Source organism: Paralichthys olivaceus, chromosome 15 (genome assembly GCF_024713975.1).
Source record: "Paralichthys olivaceus isolate ysfri-2021 chromosome 15, ASM2471397v2, whole genome shotgun sequence".
Taxonomy (NCBI): Eukaryota; Metazoa; Chordata; class Actinopteri; order Pleuronectiformes; family Paralichthyidae; genus Paralichthys; species Paralichthys olivaceus.
The window spans coordinates 14693338-14718730 of record NC_091107.1 but is presented as its reverse complement, the minus strand read 5'-3'; the positions used below and the strand labels follow the sequence as shown (position 1 = coordinate 14718730).

Sequence of the window (25393 nt, the reverse complement as noted above, 5' to 3'; positions counted from 1 at the left end):
GGATTCTGCAAAAACTTAAACAAGGCCCCAGAAAGCACTTGTTGTTTTTTCATTTTAAATCTTGTACAAATAAAGACATTTGTCTTTATGCTAAGCTAAGCTCACCGGCTTAAGACTATTTATGCATTCAGCACGCAGACTCCTGCCTCATCTGTACATTAGTATTCACCTCTATATCGAAGATATAATCTGAAATAACGGGGACAATCTGTGTGCTGGAGGAGACAAACTGTAACAGAGAGACAAAGAGAGAGGGAGAGCAGTTGTCTCAGGTTCCAATTATCTTTATTTGTCTATCCTCAGGACTCCTGTCGCCAGCCTGTCTGGATGATCAGGTCTGCGCTGTGCCGCTTGATGCCGGTGCGAGCGGGGGCCGAGCTGCAGGACGATCAGCCTAAATATTCCCACAGGAATAGACTCTAATTAAGCAGACTGGAGCCACACAGTCCTGTGCAGAGCTGGACGCCTGCCCGAGCGACTTCAAGAGGATTCAACTCTCTCTCCACTGATGGGAGGTTTCTCTGTGTTACAGTGATTTGTCAGCTGCCTCCTTCAGAAGTGGAACGGACACCGAGAGGTCGATAACTGTCCTTTTTCAGTGTCGACTAATTGTTGTTGTGTTACTCAAAACTGAGGAGGAGAAGGACGTGGCTGTATATCAGTCACCAGTCCTCACTACAAAGCTAATCCTTTAAGGGACGGTAGTTGTGCCACATGATTGCAAACACAATAATATATGGAAAAACATCCATATCATTTATTGAATTAAATCAGAACAATACAAACCCCTTAAACTATTGTTATTGGGACTGTGTGCAAACTGATGGTATAAGCAGCTGTTCCTTTTGCAGTGGCCCTCAGCGACACACGTCTCAACTTCATACACTCTTCTTATTGAATGCCAATTTCAGCAAAAATGTATGAATTTGTAATGTTCCTACTTTCCTTGTTGCCAACTCTCCTGCCTGTGTGTTTGATGTTGTTTTTCACTGAGCTCGCTTTTAACTCCTCTTGGGTCTCCTTCAGACGCCCGGGCTCCAAAGATGGCTGTACAAAAATGTCCTTTATTACAGTCAGTGTTTTTCGAGGAGCCATATTTTCTCTTTCTGGAGTTGAAGTTAAGAAAAGGGGAAATGAAGGCCTAGACATAGACAGTTTTCTTGTTGTTGGGGAGGTTAATTTGTTGGGCTTTAAAATTCAAGAGGCACTATCACATATGCATGTTTCTTTTTGTCATATGAAAGTAAAGGTTACATGCTAAGTCTTCACCCTGTCAAGAGACATGGAAAATGAAGCAGGTCAGAAAAATGTAAAGGAAAAATAAATATTAATATTTTTTTCCAATATTTCTGCATTTTGTATAATTCCTGTTGTAATAGTTATGTTCCTTGGTCTTGAGATTGTTTTGTGCAATGTTTACAGTTTATATGTGCACCCTTTTAAACATTGCAATATTTTCTACCTATGTGCAATAATTTATTTGTATGTGATCTCTTGTGCAATGTATGTGGGGACTGTGTCTTTTTATAGGAATATCTGAAGGAATTTTTATAAGAATACTTAAATATTTATTAGGATTTTCTCTCTCTTGGTGAATTTTCTTTTTTCTTGCCGTGTTATGTGTGGATGCACTATCTGGACTGCAGAGAATTATGTCTGTGCAATGACAATAAAGGGAATCTATCTATGTAAGAGTAGGTTAGGTGCCACAGAGCTCGCTTCCACACGTTCCCTGCTCATTCTTACATTGGATGTTTCTCACCAAAATTAAAAATTCCTGCAGCCTGCTAAAATGTGCATTAAGTCCGCCTCTCCACTCATGTGTCTGTGCATGAAATACAAACTGGATGGGATCAGAAACTCTGCAGCTCTCTGAAGAAGGGCCAGAGTCTGATCTTTTTCCTGCAGAGGCTCTGGTCGTTCAACGTCTGTGGCACCATACCACAAATGTTTTATGACTCTGGTGGCCAGCACTGTTTTCTATGCCGCTGTCTGCTGGGACAGCAGCCTCAGGGTGGCCGATACCAACAGACTCAACAAACGGATTCAGGAGGCGGAATCAGTCCTGGGGATGGAGCTGGAACATCCAGTCGTAGAGAGTTGGATGTTGTCAAAACTCCTCTCCATCATTGACAACCTTTCCCACTGTGTTTACCAGGGGTGGGGAACATCCGGTGCTCTAGGCCGGCCCCTGTTAATAATCCTGTGACAGTGATGATTTTTTCCTACAATAAAAGAAAATAACAAAAAGTAGTAGGGAAAACTTTCCTAGTCAGGCCACGGTCACACAACTTATGGCATCATTGACAAACTTCATGGCAACCGTCAAGGAAAGAAAATTAGATGCTGAATGTTGCACTTTCCAAGAGAAATGGACGATTTGTGTCTCACAGTGACGAAAAAGACCAATTTCGAGCGTCATTACAGCTCAAAACATGCATTTGAATTGGACGAGTCGTGAGGACAAATGTACTTTCATAAAGTTGCTGCTCTTTGGCTGAGTTTGTGAGCCGCTCTCTGACAGAGACACTTAAGGCCACAGGTTTTGTGGTGAGCGAGCAGGAAACCCCTCGTAGGATGTTATAAAAATTTAAACAGGCTTGATAGGAAAACGGTATTGCTGCTTTACGCTGTGATCACACTGTCGTAAACCTGCACTTGGGAGGGTTATTTAAGTTATTGAGTTATATATACTCCTCTTTACATTTATCAGCCTGGTTTTAAGGCTCTAAACTATTGGCTGGATCGCCATGAAATTTAATACATTCAAGGTCCGTAAAGTGTGAATCTTAATGATTGTGGTGATCCTCTGACATTTCCTCTACAGCGTGAGAAGCATATTGAAATTTCAGTGCGTCTCAGCGGAACCTTGCCTTTAGTGCTAATTAGTCAATTTTAGCCACAGAAAAAGATTTTTAAAGTCTCGCCAATAGAAACCAACACCTGAACAAAAATCCATACACAGCATTAAATAACATCCACACAGATGTAATCTGAATAATCCCACTACAGCATCTTGTTTTAATGTCCTGCTCTCTGGGTGTGGAATTCCAGTGCACCTCTGGGTATTTGGCCCCTCTCCTCTTTCCCTTCTCAGCAGGAGACAGTGAGACTCACACCACATCGCTAAAGTCGCTCAAGCTTTCTGCCCTTTCAGTCATTTGCTTTTTCCTTCTCCTCTTCTCTCTAACTTTTTCTCGATCCGTCCACTGAGCAGGAGGAGGCTGGAGGTGACAGGTCCTCCCTGGCAGCGATTATAAATCTGCCGCGCTTCTATTATTGATGAGGAGCCTTAGAGGTGTTTATCGCTCCGTCTTTACTTTACTGAGGGGATGAGCAGACTGATATTTTTAAAAGGTGGTAAGAGAGCCAGCAGGGGAGGGGGAAAAAAAAACACAGCACATCCATCTACAATAAAAGCCTGTTACAACCGAATCTACCCTGATAACAAAAGTAATTAGCATAAATCAAATGATAGATGTCTGCATGTAAATTAATTTATAATGACATAATACCTTGAGTGCAAGTTTCAAACAATTAACAGTTATTTAATGGTTACAATCTATTCATGAGGTCCAAATCTAAACACTGATTACAAATTAAATCCTGTCCGCAACCGTCGCTTCCTTGTTGCCTGACTGATCTCATTGTGTTTGCTCACTCCTGACTTTGTGAGAGATCTTCCCTCAGGCTAGGAGGGTAGGCTATTTATAGTAGGCTCATTGTTGTTGCTGTTATGGGACAGTGTGTCCTACTTACACTGGGAGCTGATATTACATTAAAGCAAAGTGTTGATGTCACAGCTTGAACAAGGAGTCGCTCTCCAGAGATCGCAGGCATGTCTTGCCATTCTCCAGCATCTGCAGAAGCGCTCCAGTGACAGAGGCTGCCGAAGAGGCCATTCACGTGAATATGCCGCGCTGCAGAGAATATGATCTGATCCACCTGGCGTGACACAGGGTGACCAGTATTATCTGATTGGATAACTGGAATCTAATATGGAGGCAATTTGAGAACATTTCATGAAACCCCTCTGTATCAACCTGAAGGGCAGAGACAAGCAGAGTTCTCTAAATTAATGAAAAATGTTCGGTGCTGTCACTAGAAATATTCCCCCATGTCGGAGCAAATGGAGACAGATCCACAGTGAAGGTCAGGATGAAACTCGTAAGGCCAGCGATAATGAGGATCGTTATGTAGAGGGCAGATTCCTTTACAGGCAAATATCTCAGCAAAGAGCAGAAGGTTAAGACGTGCTCTGAATTAATGCTTTAAATGAGCTTGCAGAGGAGATGTGGCTTTAATGGCTTTGGTAAAGCAATACGCTGCACTAACCTTCTATGCATACAAGTGCAGATATCTATATTCTGTGAGTCTTTCAAAGAACTCCCCCACTTGGTGTTTCTGACACTGTGTTCTGTCAATCAAAACTCCTCAGCTCTGGTTAGGGAAAGATCAGCTGCATGATTAGAAGTAACCAAATGCTGCTGCGGCATCGAACTCACACACTTACTTTGTTCATCTATCGCCCCTGATCTCCTCTCAAGCACTTTCCAAACACTGCAGCAGTAAAACAGTCACAATCTGCCCGTCTGTGTCTCATCCAGCTTAGACTTGGATGTGTCTCTTGTTGTTTTACTTCCCGATTTTGTGTTTCTTTTCCCACCACTTTTTTGTCACCTTTTACTAATCAGTTAATTAGCACTCAGTGTTTTCATTGTCTTGTCTTTGTCATGTCGTCAACAGAACATTGTGTTATATTCCCCTGTCTGCTTTCTGCCTGCTTTACCTGTGTTTGTGACATTATGCCTGTCAGCTGAATTTCTGCCTGCTCCTCATTGGATCTGTGTTTAACTCCTGTCTGCCTCACCTTCATTGAAGCTGCTTCTGGCATCTGCATTTGCAAGCTCCCCCTTCCTGTAACCATGCTGGCACCAGTCGTGCCAATAACAATATAACACTACTTCAGTGTTCCTCCTGAAAGTCGACAGTAGTTATTTGTGTGGCTGCACGACATTGCATGTCAGGAAGATGTGAACATAGACTGGTTTAAGAGATGAATGCTGCTGTTTTTCTGGTAAGATAAGTCTAAAGGTGTCGATTGCCTGGTGGCTGGCTGCAGGACAGGTCATAAACCCCTCCTCCTGCATGTTAGTGGAAGAGACATGAACAAAACTAAAAAGTCAAAATACATGTTAAATCTTTTTTTCCTCAAAAGATGGTTTCTGTCATATAGTTCTTCTTTCTGGTAAGTTTGGATTTAATTAGTTATTTTATGCTATAAAAACAGGGTGAAACATCATGATTGATGGATGGGACTGACTCGATACCAATATTGCAACCCCATCCCCGGATCGCCACTATGCAGCCTCTGACTCCAATTGACGACCCAAAATGGCAGCGCTCGTATCTGGGATATTTTGATTTAATTCCTGGATTGTGGGAGGAAGTAGAGATACAACATCCATCCTTATTTACAGTCCATCATTTAACAAGGCTATTATTAATAGACCTTTTTTAATGTCCCATCAGTTGACTATGCTGGATGCAAGGCATTCATTTAATTTTATAGTCCATGGAAGCAATCCATAGATGTTCAGTGTCATTTTCTTTGAACAGAAACATTTTGATCTGGGTTAAGATTTGGTCAACATCCATCTATCCACATAGTCCCTCCATTAGCTTGAGGCAGATGTAATAGATCACAGGTCTCTAATGCTCGAACCTTGACAAATATTCAATATTCATTTGCAAGACAAAATGTGACCACATGTGCAACTGCTATTCCTCCAAATAAACAATAACCATTTCCAGAACAAGTGAGCAAAGTCTCATTTAAGCCTCGTTTGATACATTTTCGGTCATGATTTTCTTTCGTGGCACAGCCACAGTAAACGGTGTGCATTTGAAAACACTGAAAGACTCAGGTGGGAAAACTGCTAGCTGACGATCACCTAGGAAACAAGGATGAGGAGGCTGTTTAATTTCTCTCCATGAATTAAGCCCAGGTGACCTCAAACAAAGTGCGCACAAGAAAACAACAAATAACACGCCTTAATTGAATGTACCCGTCTCGCCTGTTTTAACAGTGTCCCTAAATGAGGATGCTGAGATCTGAGGCAATTATGATGCACTCTGAGTGCTGGGAGTTATAATGGAAAAAAACATAAAGCCCTATTTCACTTAATGTGTAAATGGAGATTGTGTTCAAGGTGAAAAGCAGTCTTAAATGCTTCAGAACAATCAGGCATGCTCAGGCATGAGCTGAATAGAAGTTATTTTTCCTCAAACACAGTGAGTGTGTGGTGACTCTGTACCTGCTCCAGTATGGCGTTGATCCTGTCCACCTCACAGTCGATGAGGAAGCGTTTCTCTTGCCGCCGGTCCATCTCCTCAATGATGCGTCTGTACTCAGTGGGGTCCACAATGTTCCCCACCGAGCGGGCTGTCACCTGCCAGTTATTGGCTACAGCCGACTCCATGATGGCCTGGAGGATTGCAAAACCTGGAGGAGCGAAGGGAGAAGAAGAGCGCCATCACACATCTATCTCTTTGGGATTTCAGAGCACGACAACAGATAAGTGTTGTGCTGAGACTCCAGACGGCCGTAAAGAAAAGCTGTGAGGGTGTTCTGGCTCTCATCAGTGGTTAACTATGTGTTTAACATCAAAGAAGATTTTGTCCAGCTTTTTATTATAAGTCTTAACAAACCCATGATGCATTGTTGAAATGTTTATCTGAACAATAATAGCCTCTCGTAAGAATTACCTGCACACATGCTGCAACTTGTAATCTGTCTAGTTATCCAAAATAAATGTGAACAGGAGTTTTTTCAGAACAAAACTGATCTGATTTGTACCCATTTGTCTCCCGACCAAATTAATATGAACATTACTAGAAGAATATACATGTGACAGTATTATATTTTGTACTGCCAGATGCAAAATCATTGCCTCATTATAAGAGGAGCTGACAAAAGTTCAAGAAGACTGAGACAAGTTGGACAGACCAAGACAAAGCACACTCAGCTGTGAAGAGATGGAACAACCATCAACACACCCACAAAGTTTTAAAAATAGGTTAAAGCGGTGGCATCAGTCATCAATAATTGGTGTACCTTGCTGTCAGAGGTCAGCTCATTTTTTTCCCTCACCTGCCTCACTCATGGATATTGAAATATCCAAATTTAAGGCAAAAGATGACAGAGGACGCCAAAAAAGAAATACTCCAGCAAATACAGTGAAACAAACTGCTAGAGAAGCAGGCGAGCGAGCACAATTGGTGCAGCTCAATGGTGTGTCTACTTTGCAGAGCTCACGATGCCGTGGGGATGAATCGGGTGATGAGGCACATGAAAGGAAGGAGCTGAGCTAACAGTAACCTGGCTCAGCAGGGACGCTTAAAAGACACTATTCACCCACAGGAATTGGATAGTTCCACTGATAGTCGAATACAAATTTACGAATTCACAGTCAGCGGCCATGAGACCAGTTTCCAAAATAAGACATCAGTGACTCGAGCTGGAAAGTAGAGAAAGATCTTGTTTGTTTTGATTTAAATAGTTAAAGAGAGATAAGTCATTTGTGGCTTGTTTCTTACATTTTCTTTTGGAAAACAAGTGCAAGGCAGAAAATAGAATGGCTCTAAATATAGCAAATCTCTCCACGAAATTCAATCAAGCTGCACCACATTACAAACTTTCTACTTACCTTAGTCTTGTAAATGTGCCTTGTCTTTTCAAAGATCCACAAATTATTACCTGGGAAATCTGTGAACATAGTTTAATGGGTTTTTTCCTGACCCATACCACACCCTTCCAATTTTCATGGAAATCTGTTCAGTAGTTTTTGTGTATTCTCGACAAACCAACAACCAAACGGGTGAAAACACCTTGGCGGAGGTAACAACATGTTGTGCTCAAACCTACTGCTTCTTCATTAGGTTTTTCTTTCTCCTGAAAAGAGTGTGAAGCAAAAACTCTGCTTTGTCTCTATTGATTTAATGTCATTATAGTAAAACCAGTGATGACAATATGACTGTCTGTCCACTGGGATGGTTCCAGGAAGCCAGAATCTCCTCCTGAGCTATTAGAAGGTTTCATGGAGCTGATTCAACAAAACATTTGTTAGGTGAGGACAAATACATTCACACACCTGGACCTACAAACACAAACACTGAGCAAAGCACCTACACAGACACTAACAACCATAAGGGATGATAATATGTAATCCTGTGTTGTGGAAAATGCCATGAAATTCTGATTAGTTACTTTCCCAAAGGGTTAGGTAACACATGGAGCGTTCAGACTCTATGGTTGAGGCACTGTTTTACTGCTCAAGTTATCAATTTCAGACATTATTATAACATTAGCAAATATTAGCTTCTGTGTCTGTGATTAAAATTGTCTTATAATAAACTGTAACAGTGAAACAATGATCAAATTTGATCAATCAATCACACAAATTAGTTTTAAACCGCACTATGCAGCATTGGTTGTTCGAAAGAGATTAGATTTCCTTTACACAAATACATTATTATGTTTGTTATTGCAAGGAATTGGGACAAGATCATTAGACACACAGTGTATACGAATGAAAATGTGTCACATGCGGTCGTGTTGCCTAAAGTTATAAATCTCTTGTGAAGCTACAGAAGCTGAAACAGCAGTGGTTCAACTGGCTGTTAAACCAGGTCAGTTGAAAAAAGGTGAAAGCTTTTGTCTTATTTCACTGAATTCAATTAATATTTGTGAAGCTCAAAATAAAATAAAGTTCAAGTATAAGAAATATAAGATTGGATGAAGCACAGATATTAAAAAAAGCGGCATGTCGCAAGACTGATGACCCTTTAAAAATATATTGAAAACAGGCGTGTACGCAGAAAAAAAGTCTTAAACAGTGGAATAAATAATAGAAGAGAGAAAATGACAGAGTTCAGAAATGAACAACATACATCACAAATTTGCATATTTCTATTATTGGAGAACGTTGCACAGGATATGTTGAGTGTTGGTGAAAATGCATGGTGACAGGAGCTCATTATGTGCCATATTAGGTCATAACTAATGGACAGAAATAAATGGTGTGGACGTTTTTCTGCTGTTTACCACAGAATCAAAACACTGTGCAGCTGACTGGACTAAATCAGCAGAAGCAACTTCCCATGCTGTGTTTTCTCTCAGAGCAGGGGGAGAAAAAAAACTGCTGATTGCATAAAATAATAGATGTTATTACAAGTGTTGAATAAGCTGGTGGGAAAATGTGTTTATGTAAATAAAAGCAGGCTGCGGAGTCTCTGTACCAGAAGCAGCCGTTACAAAGGCTACATGTTCCTCACTGAGTATCACAGTCAAGTGATGCACAACCTCCCTGCTGCACAGACCAGACTGCCCCTCACTGTCATGGCTTCTTCAGTTGATATATTTCATCCTGTGTGTGTTTATATATATTATTATTATTATTATATATTACAGCCTTATATAGAAAGGTTTATAAGTCAATTTAAACAGTAGACTGGTTTACACGGTTATCCAGGCGTTATAATATATAGATATTAGTGTTCTAAAGGGAAAATATTGTTTTACATTTTTGAACAAGTAAAAATGAGCTGAACTCAATAACAAATTTACAACACTTAAAACCTTGTTATGCAATATACAGCTATATTGTAATTAATGACATAAAAGATCTTGACTTGTACCTTCCAGTATTGGAGCATATGAAGAAAAAAAATCCGATCTGAGATTTCGAGCAGCAAGAAGAACTTGTGATCGCTCCCCAGAGCACCACTCTTTCTGGATCCAAAGTCCTGAACCAATCTCAATGTTTCTTGAGAAACTATGAAAGCTCTTTGAATAGCACTTAGGTGTAACCAACAATAACCTCACAGTCAACAAACATTTCCTCCTCCACAAACGAGGCAATTCCCTCCAAGTCTGCGTGGTTCTTTTATCAAAATAGACAGGTTCTTGCACAATATTTTCAAAGTCCTGATACTTGTGATACTGTGGTGCTGATGAGACAAATATTTCATAATTTCTGAAACCTATACTAAAGTGAAGCGTAAGCTGCTCCACATTCCTCTTTTTAACGCAGGCGACAAACTAATCTTAAAATTATACAGTGTAAAAGTAAAAGTATGACTTTATTTTCATAATATAACTACTTAATTCTCGTAAATGTATGGGTTTTTTTCTCGTAACTTCATCCTCTAAATATCTTTTCTTTTTCCCTTTAACAACTGACTCACTTTAAAACTCTATCATAGCTATCAGAGGTAGTGGCCGAGTAATGCAAAGATGAAGTCTGACATGAAAAAACCTGTGGAAGACGCTTAAAATTATTTTTAAAACCATTGATGTTTTATGAGGGTCAAATAACCCAGAATAAAAATATGACACTTTTTATGTCAGGCAGAGCTTAGTTCTGTGTAATGTGCATAGAAATGTTAAGAAAATGAAATCATGGATTCACAGCAAGAAGAAGTCGCTGTTCAGCAGTAACCATTACTTATGGACATGTGAGCCGACATGTTCTCAGCAGAACTCCTAAGTATTCAAAGCACGGTGCCTCGGCTGACATGCTCACCCTCCATTCCCCTGCTGGCGACCTTCACAGTGAAGTGCTCGGCAAACAGCACTCAGATCAGGTATGGCCTTTAAAGACAAGTGGCTCTTGCTGCGCGCCACCACATTAGCCACTCAGGAGTCTAAAGAGGCGGAGGAGATGTGCGTCCGCATGTCTGATACTCAGGGAGGTTTGGGAATTCAGCTGGTGTCTGTGCGACTGTCCTGTCTCCCCCCACTGTGAAAAGGGTGATCACAGACAGGAAGCTGCTGAGCTGACCTCAAACTGGGCCCCGACTCTCGTCGTCCTGACTTATCAAGTCAAACAGGCAGAAACATGTTGGATTTTTCTTTATATCAGCTCAAAGGAATCAAAACAAGGCTCCAGCTCAGTCTATCTCTGGTGGCAGGGTGGAGGGGGGGTTGGAAGCTGAGGCTGAGTGTCAGCTCTCCTCCCAGTCTCCTCTGACAAACAGCACTGAGCACCATAAGCTGGGATATTCATGACATTTTGAAATGTGTTAGTAGTTGCTTAAAAAAGGGGATTTGGGGGATTTTCAAATGATTCCCTCAAGAGTTTCAGTTTCTTTTCTGACACGAAACTAAGCTGGATACTCTGGATTTAAACGTTGGTATGAGCTTGTCGATGTTACGCTCCTCACCATCAAAGATGTGTGGGGAAAAAAAGATACGTTTCAAAATGAAGGAATGAACCGAACGTGACACTCGCTGCACTTGAACAGCCACAACGCAAATGGGAAGCCTCAATGTCAAAGGACGCCCAAGTCTCCTAGTCAATGTTAACACTGAGGTGATTTATCAGCCGCTGCACAGATGACAAAGACTTCTGCTCCCAGAGTTTTGGTTGACTTTGTAAACAGATGGTTCGCTTTACAGCAGCCAGCAGGCAGGACGACCATCAAGGGCATTTTACAGAGTCAATTATTCAGCGCCAACCTGAAAAATAATACATATTCAAAATCAGGAGCATATTGCCTCGAGCTAAATATAGCATCAGAAAAGGTGAAGATAATATTTTACAGAGACAATGTGGACGTCAGGGGAAATAAGAATCAGTTAAAGATTGTGTTTTGGTGTTAAATTTCAGTTTCTAGGCACAAATCCAGACTAAAGAACAAAACACTCTCTGGCTCTTCAGGGCTTTTGGCTTTTCCTGGCTCACTGCTTTAGATTCCCATCAAAATGTCAGTAAACAAAAGTTAGTGTCTCTTGCTTGAACAGCTAGCTGGTGCAAAATCCACAGGCAACTGTTAACCAAACACACAAGGTCAGACCAAGTTGCTCTGAAGCCCCTGTTTCCCCATCGAAAATAAATTGCTTAATATTGCTGAACATTTGGTGAAGCTACATTCAGCCATTACATATAGACGATGAAAGAGCTTTCCAGAGGAGCTGAGAGGAGCTGAAAATAGTGATATTCTGAAAACGTAAACTAAAAACACATCTTTTCAGCCATTTTTATGGCTTTTTAGAATTTACACTGGTTTTATTATTATATATATTACTATATATATTTATTCCTCTTTAATATACTCCATTTTTGGTGGTGGTATATATTTATTAACCTATTATTATTTTATTATCAATTACTTTATATTGGAAGCTGGTTAAGTATAAGATAATTATTCATTAATGAGTTATGGAGAAGATTAAATAAAAGTTTGTACTCCATTCGAATATGAGGATTAAAGGTCCAGTGTGTAAGATTTAGGTGAAAGGGAACTATTGGCCGAAATTTAATGTAAAATAATCCTCATGATGTTTTCACTACTTCGTTTCATCTAAATTGTATGAATTGTAGTTTTCTTTACCCCAGAAAAGACACCTTTTGAGTTTTTATAACAACTGAAGCTAGCACAGGTTCTTTTTCATGTTTGGAAGGAGAGGGTGAGGTGAGGGGTGTTCAGCTGCAACATGCACCTTCAATACTGGATATCACAACACTTAGCGTGTGAAATTTGGTGCAGATTAAAATAAAAGTATGGATCTGGCAGATTTGAATGTGTTTTCATGAGGGGATCATTGGGCCTTGGCGGAGGAACGGAAGAAGAAATGACTACAAAAGGTTTGTGCAAGTTAAATCTAAAATAAAACCCCAACTGTAAAATGCAATGTGTTTGCTATGTGTGTAAGTGTAACAGCAGATACTGTATGTGTCAGGATTAATATCCTGCAGGACCATAAAGCTTCTTCTTATATGTTATCTTATAAGCAAAGTCATTCAAAATGACATATTATATCATTTGACAACTTGAAATCTAGCGTTGCTTTTCTTTACATTAATTCATTTTCACATTTAATGAAAGGATGCAAGCATCTGTGACAAACACAAAGAGAGACAGATACTCAGTTTCTGTAGACAAAGAACAAAAGAGGAAGAGCAAGCTTTGAGTTTTTACTGCAACATCTGTCTCGTGTGCAGTTCTGCTGCATCAGTACTCAGATGGACAATCTGCTCTTTCATCAGCTCACGACTGAAATCACTTTTAACTGGCAGCTTCACAAAGAGAGGGAGGAGAGGACGACTGGTCCCCTGAAAACAAGAGCGGCGACGTGAACCAGAGCTGGTGACCATAGGTCAAATGTTTTCATTTCATGCAAATGAATGTGACATTTGTAGTGCATGGACCAAGTGATGTTGACTGAATGTGCTTAAAGGGACAACTTAAGTGTCCCATCTTCACCAGATACCATAATCTTGGCACGAAATTTAGATCCACACTGTACAAACCCAAAAAATACTGGCTTTTTAAAATTGTACTCAAATCAATGCCTGAAGATAAAGTCCACTGTTGGAGCAGGCAACACAAAGCCGAGCTGGCCTGCAAGTGGGAATCTCTGGAACATATGAGCTCAGTAGCCCACACAGCACTGCCCAGGAGATCAGTTTGTACTCCTCTGATGTGGTATTTTTGCAGCTCTGAGTGTTGGCTTTACAGATCATAGCCCTGTTTGGCTGTTGTGTGAACAAAATAACACTGTAGGTTGTACTCACTGTCATGTGTAGCACGTCAAACTAAAGCATTTTCTCACTGGCCTATTACACCATTGCTTGACATAGAGACATGGTTTGTATTTTTACGAAAAATTTGATCAAATGTAGATTAAAACATTCACCCGGAGATTTATCTCCCCTGTGGCAGACAGACTGAGTGACGCTCTGCTGGCACCTGTCCATGTGTTTCCTCTCGTCTGACTTGGGTAGCGACTGGCGGTGGTGTGCAGGCTCAGACTGTGACTCAGTCATCGCCCCCCCCCCCCCCTCCTCCCCGGAGAAGGTGACCTCTTTAAAATTCTCTCGCAGGCATCTGAACCGCGCCGTTGTCATGGGACGCCCAAGGCTGAGCGCGACGACACCGAAGGGAACTCAGACAAAGCCACTGAACCTACTTCAGAGAAATCTGCACAAATAAAAAATCTCACCACTTATATACGCCGCTCCGTGAGGATGACTTGTTTTCAGTGGGCAACATTAGTCAGAGCCAGTGACATAAAAAAGGATTAGAGCTGCCAAATGACAGTAAAAGGACACTTTTGAGTACAATTAGCCTAACAACGCCTACTCCTGATGCAGATAACGGCTCCCTGTTCCAAATGAGCTGAATTGCAGAGAGCCCTGCACCCCCACACCACCCACTCCTGCCAAAATCCCAGATCAGAGCCAATCAAACAGATTACTTCTTTTCTAATGACAGCTGCAAAGTTGCAAACAGTTGAGCATCTCTACTCATGTTTCCTTTCATCATATATGTACGTTTTATTCACATTTCATTAAGTAATTCATGAACTTAAGTTGCACTTTAACGATGATTCAGCTTCTGAATATAAAGACAGTGACAAACTTAAAGACATGCATTTAAAGCACAGATATTTGGATTTGCACAAAGAAAGACATGGAGGAAGCTGGCTCTTGATCATCACTGAGATATGCACTGTTCTCCCATCTCTTGAACAAATAAATGGCGTTCCCTCTTGGGTAAACAGGGAAGCACACATTACATCCATCTCTTTCATGTTGCAAAAAGTCTACTGTTGTAATGGCCTTGTGTTATCCTGAAAGCAAGTGTCTTGAAATAGATAAGAGGCATTTTAGCAATATGGAAACAAAAGTCAAGGCACGACCAGAGCAGTGGTCGGTAAGGCAGAGAGGCTCTCTCTGTATTAGTCACCTTTTTTCTTATTTGGCAAAACGGTTTGAACAAATTAGATGTGACCAGCTGGATCTCATACAAAAAAAAATATGGCAGGAGGGAGGGGGGCTCCGAATTCATAGTAAAAAACATTTGGTGCATCTGACAGCATGTCTGACAGTGCTTGGCCCTCGGTGCCATTTTGCTGTGTTCTGACGCAGGAGAGACAGAAAGGCTTTGCTGACTCCTCTGTTTCTTCCCTCGCTCGTCGTCTGCGTACGGTCTCATTTCCTCCCTATTCATTCAGATATGTGGCCACTGCTCTGTCTGTGAGCAGCCGAGACGACAATGTTGAGCTGGGGAGAAAAAGGAAACCTTCACTGCGGCCGGAACAAACCTCTTGATCCTTGTGTGCTTGCCCTTTGCCCTGTTTGCTCTCTGAGCCGACAGGAGTGAACAGACGTTACAAAGTAAGAGCGGGATGAGGTGGAATCACGGCTTGCTAAAAGGTTAGATGATCATTATTACATTTATAATGTGTTTTGATTTCTCATCTAAGTGGCAGCACTATGAGTCAAGGGGCAGGGGGGATAGGTAAGCATTGGTGGAATATTGTTAATAAAATGTGATTAATCTCAATTCAGGAAGCTTATTGACAAGATTGTCTGAGCTCAGATTCATTTTAAAGGCTCCATCGCACACATATAAGTGGGTGAAAGTCTGTTTTTGTACATTTGTACCGCGTACACATATTTAATTTTGTATATGATTTCAGAATCAATTTGACTCACTTCTATATACAGGTACTTGATTTGCTGGATTTCAGTCAGCTAGCCTTTCACCTGGCATCTGGATCATTCAACATCCAGTCATAGTCATGTAGTTATAAACTCATGCCAACATCGTCTATTCTTCATTACTGCTCAGATTAATTGAGAGCTCTCTATAATGAAAGAGTTTTTTTTCTCATAAATAATGAAAAAAAGTGGATAATATATTAGTGACCTTGACTTTCTAACTATAAAGTCAACATCCTCCGTGTAAGAAATAATGGGCTTCTGCTTTCTGTGAAAGCATTTGTTAAGACTAGTGCAGTGCCTGTTCTTGCCTGTTTGGAATGGGCTGTTTGCTTGGCCTGTGGTGATGCTGGTTACTGCTTTTCTTTCTGACTTGCAGTAAGAAGCAGCAAAAGAAAAGACTGGCTGCAAGACTCAGTCCACAGAACCCAGAAGCTGCACCACCGCTGCTGTTCACCTGTTTATTTAGAGTTCAGTGAAGCTCGACTCAGTACGCAGAACCCAGAACTGGAGAATCAGTTGTCTTTGTTGTTGTCATTAAAGTGCATGTTGCCGTGATCGACAACACCACTTACATTGATGAGTACCAGCCACTGAAGTCTGGACACATGTTTATCAGTATTAAACCTGTCTCATGTCCAAATTGCACCAATTCAACACTGCATTTCATGTGACCCTTAACAATACACATGACAAGTGTGAAGCTGATAACATGAACGATTCTTAGGATATGTGAGCCACAGACAGACAAACAGAGATTTCTGGAATGAGTGGACAGTATTAATAAATGTGTGGGGGTTTTATACATTTTCATGTATTTGCATGTTGACTCTGCCACAGTACAAAAACACAGCATGAATAGAAGATTATATAAAAGATTAATTCAATACAACTTTTTTTCACAGAGCTTTTAGAGAACTGTCCATGGTCCTGAAACAATGAGCTCTGCACTGCATGAGATTTGCATCCAGCCTGGATACACTGGAGTAGGAAACACATTCAGCAAACTGCCTGAGAGATGTGTGATCACACAGAGTAAAATGATCAAAATTTGCACTCACTACTGACAGTTATTTGTGCATGCTAGATTGCTGCACTAATGGCTTGTTCTCATACACTGTGTTGGCAGACTGAGTGGGTTATGTAGAGATGCCCGCACTACAAACTGTCTGTAATGAGCAAAGTGTTGCATCTACCCTTGTCAAGCACACCACGAAGATCTACAAAGTGATGCGACTGTTCGTTATGTAATGTCTGTATGAAGGTCACTGAAGCAGCATTTGCGTATTAGTTTCTGTAATGTAAGACTGTCAGCCAGTCTGTTTAGTAAAGAGGATGTGACATCATATTTGAAGGCAAGAATGTCCATGTAGGTGGCTGCTTCATTACCCTGCATGTCACCATAGCCAGAGGAAGGGTGTACAAAATAACCCAACAACACACTCAAGATGATTAACAGGGCTGATAGGTCAAAGGTCAAGATGAACAAACTATGGTGCAAAAACAACATTTTCATTATGTCATCATGATGTCACTATGAAGTCAGAAATGAGCATCATCATATAGTGTAGTGATTCATTAACTTATGCAACCAATAAGATTACAGGCACAATCTACTGCTTATTTAGATTGACATCATATGGTATAAATTACATCATGATGACGTTATTATCAAAAATCAGATTATTACATTTAAAAAAAAAAAAAATAGCATCACCTGACTGGGGCGTGTAATGTGCAGGGCATGTATTGCCACTCTGATGCTTTTCAGTTAAACTTGGGCGTTGTGGTTGTGTGAGTCTATGAATCGCAGATCATCCACAGTGAGAAAGAAAACCATCAGATTTGATAAACTCTCCCCTCTTGCTTATTATTCTGCATTAATAATTCACACATGTGATGTGAGGATACAATGGGCTTGATACTGCAGTGCGCTGCGGAGCGTCTGCAGCGTACGTGTTGTTTGATGTCATCGCCGGGCCGCATGCGTGGATGTGCGTGGATCAATTGATGCCATTTTGGGGCATCTGGCTGAACAGAGTGAGCCCTTGATAACACAGGGTCGGATCATGCAGCAACACTCAGACAGCTAATTCAACCTCAGCTGCGTCTTCTCAGTGAACGCACACAGCTCTTTGAGGTTTTCACCAATGAGGTCACTGCACAGTACACACACGCAGCATCTCTAAGCTGCTTTTCCAAACACAGTCCATTGCAGATCTCCAGCTGCAGATCCAAAGGCAAACTGACTCCCATAGACAATTTAAAATACATCCTGAAAAAAACCACAGAGCAAAATAAATGTGTTCTCCATAAGAAAACGAAATAATGCACCGTTCTATTTTGAAAGTTCATTAAATAAGACGTTGTCCTGTCTAACCTTGGAGATCTTCTGATTTCTTATTTGCATCTACTTGTTTTACAGAGCCCTTTGAAACCTGTCTTACAGAAAAGCACATTGCCCTCCTACTTGGCTATGCTGTGACACGTGTTTAACTCTCCTGTGCTGCTTGTTGTCTATGAGGTATAATAGAGTCCTTGAACGGGGGAGGAAAACATCTCTCTTGAAGCAGGAGAGCCTGATTAATGAATCTCTGCCTCAGTCCCAATATTAGGGCCTGTGTTTACTCACAGAGGGGGGTCAAGGCCTATTGATATGTGTCCATCTCGAAGTGAAGGTGCAGTAAGGTGTTCATAAACTGGAACAGCTGCTCAGTGCCATTCCGTCTCTGTCTCTCTCGCTCTCTGTTAATGAGCCTGTGTGCCTGGCTGCTGAGTGTAGCTATTTAGCAGCGTGCAATTAATCAGATCTTTCCTCACAGAGACGAAACCAACAAGACATTCAGCGGGAGGGTGGTGTGATTACACACCGAATGCAAATGCTCCACCATCCCAACCAGCCCCATTTGTCAGAGCGGCTGGAGAAGGCAGGAGAAGCTGCAGTGAAGGTTGTTAGACTATAGTCCTTCATTCTGATGGCAACAAAGAGAAATGAAGACCCAGTTTGAATTATGTTGAGTACATGAATCAGGAGGCCTGCATTCAACAGCAAGGGATACACTGCACTGGGACATTGCCCATAAAAGTACTTTTACTTACTGGAGATTTTTGAATTTCATTAAATTTTTCTTTAATTTAACTTAACCTAATTATTCTCTACTATACTGTATTTCTACTTGGGAGAATAACATTGTAGTTTCTATTTATTTGATGACTTTATTCATGCTGCAGATTTAGAATAAACATACATGATTGTGTATTAGTCTAAGTCAAAAATAAGGTAAGACTTCAAAAGGTCATGATAATGTAGCATAATGTACACATGAATGCATTAATGTAATATAATAATACTATACAGTACAATTTTTCATTTTGAAATGGGTCATTTTTCATAATGAGTACTTACATTTTTGGTATTTTAAGTTTATCTGATGCTGTTACTTAACAGTTTGAGGGAGAATTTCTAGTTCTAAGTGAGTATTTATACACTGTATTTTTACAACTTTTACTTCAGTAAAAGTGCCACTTTCCAACACTGCTAGTTAATTTAGAAAATAAAAATAATAATAAGTGCAAACTAACTACTAAGTCAAAATGTCTCTACCACAACCACCTACACTAATAAAATTATGATGTACATAGGGTATATGCATAAACATAAATACGAATAATCCCACATTAATTCAAAGATAAGACCGAGAGGCAACATTCTCTTCATAAAATGACTCTTCTTACTTTGGACACTTCAAGTAGTTTGGAGTTAAAATTGTTACTAGAGCAAGAATTTCAAAGCATGTTTTTTCATTGTTTTTTATTCTTCTACTTAAAATCAAATGTCTTCCTTCAACACTGATCTCGATACATTAAATACTAAAAACTGCAGAATGACATTCCTTCTGGCTAATATTACACTTGGTGACAGTATTATACTTTGAGATGGAGACAACAGAAGAATCCCTGGAGGTCATCATAACAAAGACGACTAGAATCATGTCCCTCAGTATCAAATGGAGAACACACAGTACTTTGCTTTATATTTCTTTAATGAAGTGATGATTCTTAAAATCGCCCCAAAGACACACATTAGAGAGAGTTGTTTTTTCTATTAACACCCTGATGTCTCACGGAGATGGTTTTTTGATTTTATATTTCACAACAGACGTTGGACTGTTTTTCTCTTGACATCTGTATAATCGTTCTTTTCTATAAAGCTGCAGCTTAAGGCACTTAGACAGTCACTCTCCCATCAGTCCTCAGTGGATTCCTCTTGGTTAAAGGCAGCTATTAGTATTATCAACAGACATTTTGCTACACAATTATGATTTCCACACTGCACAGATGGGAGTTACAACTGTACTTTCGCTAAGGAGGTTACGTTCTTACCCCTGTCCATTTGTTGGTTCGTTGGTTTGTTTGTATTGATAAGGGGAGAACCCATTACATTTTGGTGCAGATTTGGGTAAGGGGGAGGTCCAGAATTTATTTTTTTCACTTTCTTTAAAATGCAAGGTGTTTTTTGTTGTTTTTTTAAATTTCCAAGGGAATAATGCATGGATCTTGATGAAAAGACACATTTAGGGAACTGATATCTATGAGCATGTGAAATCTGATGCAGCATGATAAAATTGCATTGTAACCCTGGTAAAATTCAAAATTCAAATTTTGAGAATCTGTTTATTATCAGGATCAAAGTCTATGACTGGCATGAGCGGTATATACCAGTGTTTCCCGCAGAAAATTAGTCAGTCAAGGTGGTGAGCAAGGGGGTCACTTTTATGGGATCACCCGTGCCTGTTGGAGCAGGGGAGGGGGGGGCGTGGCACTGTAGTTCCCACGACAACGACAGGCATGCTATCCGGTTGTCGGATTTAGCTTCTTTCCCGATAAAAAGGAAATGTTGGCCTTGCCACGCAGTTACAGCAGATGATAGATGGCTTAACATATTTAACCTACAGATGCCGCTATTCCGCCTCATTGCGATGCGGCCTTATTTTAACCTACTGTCTATGCATGCGGGGATGCGGAATATTTATTTATTTATTTATTTGCGGGAAACCCTGTATACTGTCAGTAAATGCAATTTGCAGTAAATAAGCTACACATAAGAAAACCTGGGGTCCTTTCAGTGCCCAAGTCCCAGATGTTTCTCAGTTCAATAGGTCTTTTCAGCCAGCGGCCATTAGTCTGTTTAATGAGGACATTTCATAGCCATGTTTTCCAGGATAAATAGGTGATGTTCCTCTGCAGCAGATAAACACATCTTTAATGACCCATGTGTGCAAAGGTGTAAAGTAGGTCTTTTTAAAACTGAGTAAATCTGCATGATACCGCTGACAGAGGAAGACAGCTCTGACATGAAAGTGAAGCTGAACTTATATGATGCTGATACCATTTCCAATTGGAAATTAAATGTGCTGCTTATGCGCAGGCACATTAACTGGTATCTCTGGGCATTTTACTTTCTATTAAAGTCAGAATTTCATACAGATACAGTTCTGATGGTGGTTCTGCCTTCAGGCTGTGATAACAAATCCCTTTATGGTGTATTATAAAAGAAGAGACAGAGTTCACTTCCACAAGATCATTTTAACAGTTTTTCTAATTTTGACCTGACTTTCAAGACGCCTTTGCTTTTGTTCTAATAAAAGGCTCTGTTCAGAAGAGGCAATTGTCGTGTTCAGGGGGACAGACAGAGATACATAATACTGCGTTATCACTGGTTATATAGGAACAGAGACAGCTTTCAAATGATTAGCAGAAAGCAGGTCATCAAGGTGGTTTCATGTCTTGGATTACGGAGATAAAATCTACACACATGCTGCTGCCTCCATTCTGCAGCCCTTGGATTCTGTTTATCATTCCACCCACAGATCTATCACTGCTGATGGCTGTGGTACTCACCACTGTATCCTTTAGAACAAGGTCAGGTGGTCCTTGTTGGCAGGAAGACGTCATCTGCGTTGGCATTTCTTTCTATATAAAGCCAGTATTGGAGATATTCCTCAAGATTACTTCACAAAAGAGCATAACAGTGAGCGCCCACTTTAGGAACTGCTCTGGTTCCGGAAAGTAAATTTCCCATTGATTTTCTTCATTGACGTTTCAGGAAATCCTTGTAAAAAGGAAAAAAAGGAAAAATTTTAAACTGAAACGTAAAACGGACAGAGAGGCAAAAGTTCGAGACTGTGTACATAAGGAACTACGCATCCCATAAACCATTGCGAACTTCCAGGACCTTGTTGTAGTGATTTTCATTCTTTGGAACTCTAAAAAAAACTGCAGCATCTTAGAAGGGAAATCATGGTTGCTCTGTGGTAAATGGAACACTAAAGATCTGATCGTAGCTGACATGAGTATCGGGGTGGTTAACACTTCCATGGTAACAGCGAGCTCCACCAATCAAAGACGAATGTTGATTGTAATATTTGTGCCTCTTTGTGTGTGTGTGTGTGTGTTTGGAAATGTCCGCCCACTCAACATTGTTGTTAATGAGAGCAACCGCAAGAAACTTCTAACAAGAAAATTTTAAATACAACATATTACTGTCATATAATCGCCCACAAACAGTCAACAGTCACTCACACAAACAGCAGACAAGCAGAACCTTGATGGGGAGGAACAGCGAGAAGGGACTGGCAGCCAAAATAGAACGGCTAACTAGTCCCTCAGCAAACACAAGCTGTGCAGCGAGTGGGAATCCATCCTAAACTAAAGTGTTTACATTGTGTCACACTGCGGAGAAGAGGCAGAGTGTTACAGATGGCAGCACGTCATCCTCAACGCAGCAGGTGACAGAGGCCGACAAAGTCAGACAGAGCTGTGAGGGCAACATCAGGAAGCACTTCTGAGGGTTGATTGTGCCCAGGAGAGGCTATAAACTCCTCTATCATTTAGTCTGAAGCACATCAGCTAACCAATCACCAGCTTCTGCAATCTGCCACAGAAACACACACAGCCAGGCCACTGAAACCGAGGGAACGCATGCATCATCGGGTTTGTGTCACACATTTGTAAATGTGTGCAACATACTGTCAAAAAAGTGTTTCAGCGGATGCACAAAATGGCTCTGTGAGACGATCGGCTCCATGAGTGAGCAGTAAAATTAGACACCCACCTGAAATGGAGATACTGTACATCAAGTGAGGCGGGGGAAGTGGAAAAGGAGGGAACTTGTCCTAGAAATGCAGTTTAAAAATACTTGGAATGCTCAGTTTTGAGCAGTGGCACATTTAACAGCAGAGACTGCTCCCAAAATCACTTCTGCAACTACTCAGTCGTCTGAAATACGACCAACACAAACTGCATCACCACGTACAGCACATCTCGGCTGCGACTGACTCGTATTCCCAAATCTAGACAGAGACACTGCGGTGCTGTTTCTTTACACGATCTCTGCAGATGCTGATGTTCAGAGGCCGACAAAGACCCAGGTCTGTAAATAGTTGGCCTACATGAGGGGACCAGGAGGCCACGAAGCGCATGCAGAGGTGTGTTGTGCTTTATATAATCCAATTAGAGCTAAATGATAATCAGAGAGTGCTGAGGATTAGAGGCTGCAGCAGCTGAAGTCATACCATGGCGGCAGATCAGCAGCACCTGTGAGTGACTCATTCCTCTGAAGCACGGAGCTATTGAGTGACTCTGTGAACAGCATTCAGCCACATAGTCAATTTAGGAACTGGTATAGATTAAAATGTATCAGGCAATTTAGTGGTGGGATTAACATTAAAAACTGATCATATGCGGTTCAATGCAAAATAGCGCTTCTGCATGAGCAGCGCCTCGCATATTCTGCTTCTACGAAACTGTCTCCCATAGTGTTAAATGTATGTGTGTGTATGTACCATTGCAGCATGTCCACACAATCAGGACTTTCACATATGAAGTACGCAGCAGGAGATTCTCCAGTCAGAAACGTTCACAACGATACAAAAATCTCTGGAGCGTTCAGGTGGGGGATGGCAAAGCATGAAGGAGGCAGGACATATTTTTTCTTAAATTTCACTCCGGAAATCAAGTTTTGGTTGATATCAACACCAGCATCGGCCCTTATCACCAAAAGCTCTTGGATCTCTCGTCTTTTTTTCCTGTACGCATATGGCACCTCTTTTCCACTCTGAGATATTTGTATGCATTTTGTTTTATTCAGTTTTGCATGTGTTAGAAACCTTATCAACTCGCCCACTTGCTCGCATACAGCCCCTCCAGATAATTTCAGGAGATAATCCATTGTTCAGTGCATGTCTGAAAGCAGCTTTACTGGCTCACCACTCTTACCTCTATCAGTGTCGTAAAGGTAGACGAACTTCTCCCACTTGTAATGGTCCAGCAGACTGAGGACAGCCCCTCGCAAACCAGGCCTCATCTGGATGACGAACTGCACATCAGCGTCAATGGGGAAACTGGGCGTGATGAAGGAGGTGTGCAGCGCCCCACAGAAGGAGGTCAGCGTGTTCATGGACTTCCTGTCGTAGAAGCCAAAGATGGCGTAGACTCCCCGGGAGAACTGGGAGCAGACTGGTGACAGAGACAATAGAGCAGGGTTCAGGTTAAGGACAAGCACAAAGCACAGAGTCACTTAAGCTCTTTCCTCCATCACAGATGATGCCAATGTTCTATTCCACATTCTAAGTTAAGTCTGCAAATGACTAGTGCACATGTAAAAAAACCTTAATCGAAGGTTGCGGTGGGAGAGAATTTGTGGTAGGATTAATCTTCTGAGTGAGGCAGCGGCTATCTGAATAAATGGGTGCCATGTGGGATGTCTGCTCCCCATGGCCATGCTCTGCCGCCTGGTGCCCTTCAATTCTCCTTGGTCTAAATGCAATCGCTTGGGCAATCAACTAGATATAATGGGGAAATCAGTGCACTGGCCACAGCTCTAAATGGACAAATACCCTGAAACATGAGCATGCAAATGTGCAAGCGCAGGGCTGTGCTGCAGTATACAAGATTTATATCGAGCCCTGTCCGCTGCCATCTGCGTGACTATGGAAATGAGATTGGTGCATCAGACACTCAGTCTTACAAGGTGTTGACTATTTGATTTTATTTGTATATAATAAATGGGTTTAATAACATTGAGCAGGACTGAATCAGGGATATGACCCCCGTCTTAATATCAGTAATAACTGAAGGAAGTGTCGGTCAGCGTAGCAGAGCCGATCTGGTATTTATGATCTTCTGCTCTGTATACATCACAACAGTGTTCACTGAAGCTGCTCACCATCACCAATCAATGTTTAATGATGTTATTTTCAACCTGATGGGATTTAATGAGGTGTCTTTTTCAAGAATCTGTGGCTTGAAATACAAAGTGTTTCCTGTAACATACGATGTGAATATCTGGGAACAAAACATATGTTAAGCAAAACATAAGTTAAGCACGACTAATGTTGAATAAGGTTGAATCAAGAATTCCTGTTGGTAATTAAGAAACGAACAAGTTGCCATGGATTTATGTAATATAGTTAACACTTGACTGATTGTTCAATGTGCTTTTTCAAAGCCAAACATTAATTCATATATTAGCTGGGGTCCAGTTACTTTAAAAAACATTAAAGAAGTGGTAAGGGTGTTTTTGCTTTATTATTATTTTTGATTTTGCTGTTGGTGAGATAAGTGAAGCACAGAAAATAATGCTGCAGTAAACCAGAAACATGTAACAGCTGAAAAATTGTGGGTGAACATGTTAAAGTTAACAGGAAGAACTGAAGTGTGAATCAGACATATGAAGTTCTCATTATCACTCATATTTTGTGACTGGTGATTGTAGATTCACTTAAAGCATTTGCTAATCATGAGTTCATCATTATGTGTTCCTTCAACTGCAATCACAGGGTTTTTACTTTGTAATTTTCACATCACGTGACTATTAAATC

At 40.9% G+C, this 25393-nt stretch overlaps 1 protein-coding gene across 6 annotated transcripts in view; it reads right to left on the bottom strand.

Annotated features, from left to right (window-relative positions):
* Positions 1–25393, bottom strand: part of gria3a (glutamate receptor, ionotropic, AMPA 3a) — a 70489-nt gene that overhangs the window by 32694 nt on the left and 12402 nt on the right. For all 6 annotated transcript variants that reach the window (XR_011238646.1, XM_069510376.1, XM_069510377.1 and 3 more), the window contains exons 3-4: positions 23790–24029; positions 6318–6505 (exon numbers count right to left, since the gene is read on the bottom strand). Coding sequence is in view for 5 of the 6 variants with exons in the window: in XM_069510376.1 (XP_069366477.1) it covers positions 6318–6505; positions 23790–24029 (428 nt within the window). In the remaining variant the exon portion in view is untranslated. The remainder of the gene's footprint in view (positions 1–6317; positions 6506–23789; positions 24030–25393) is intronic.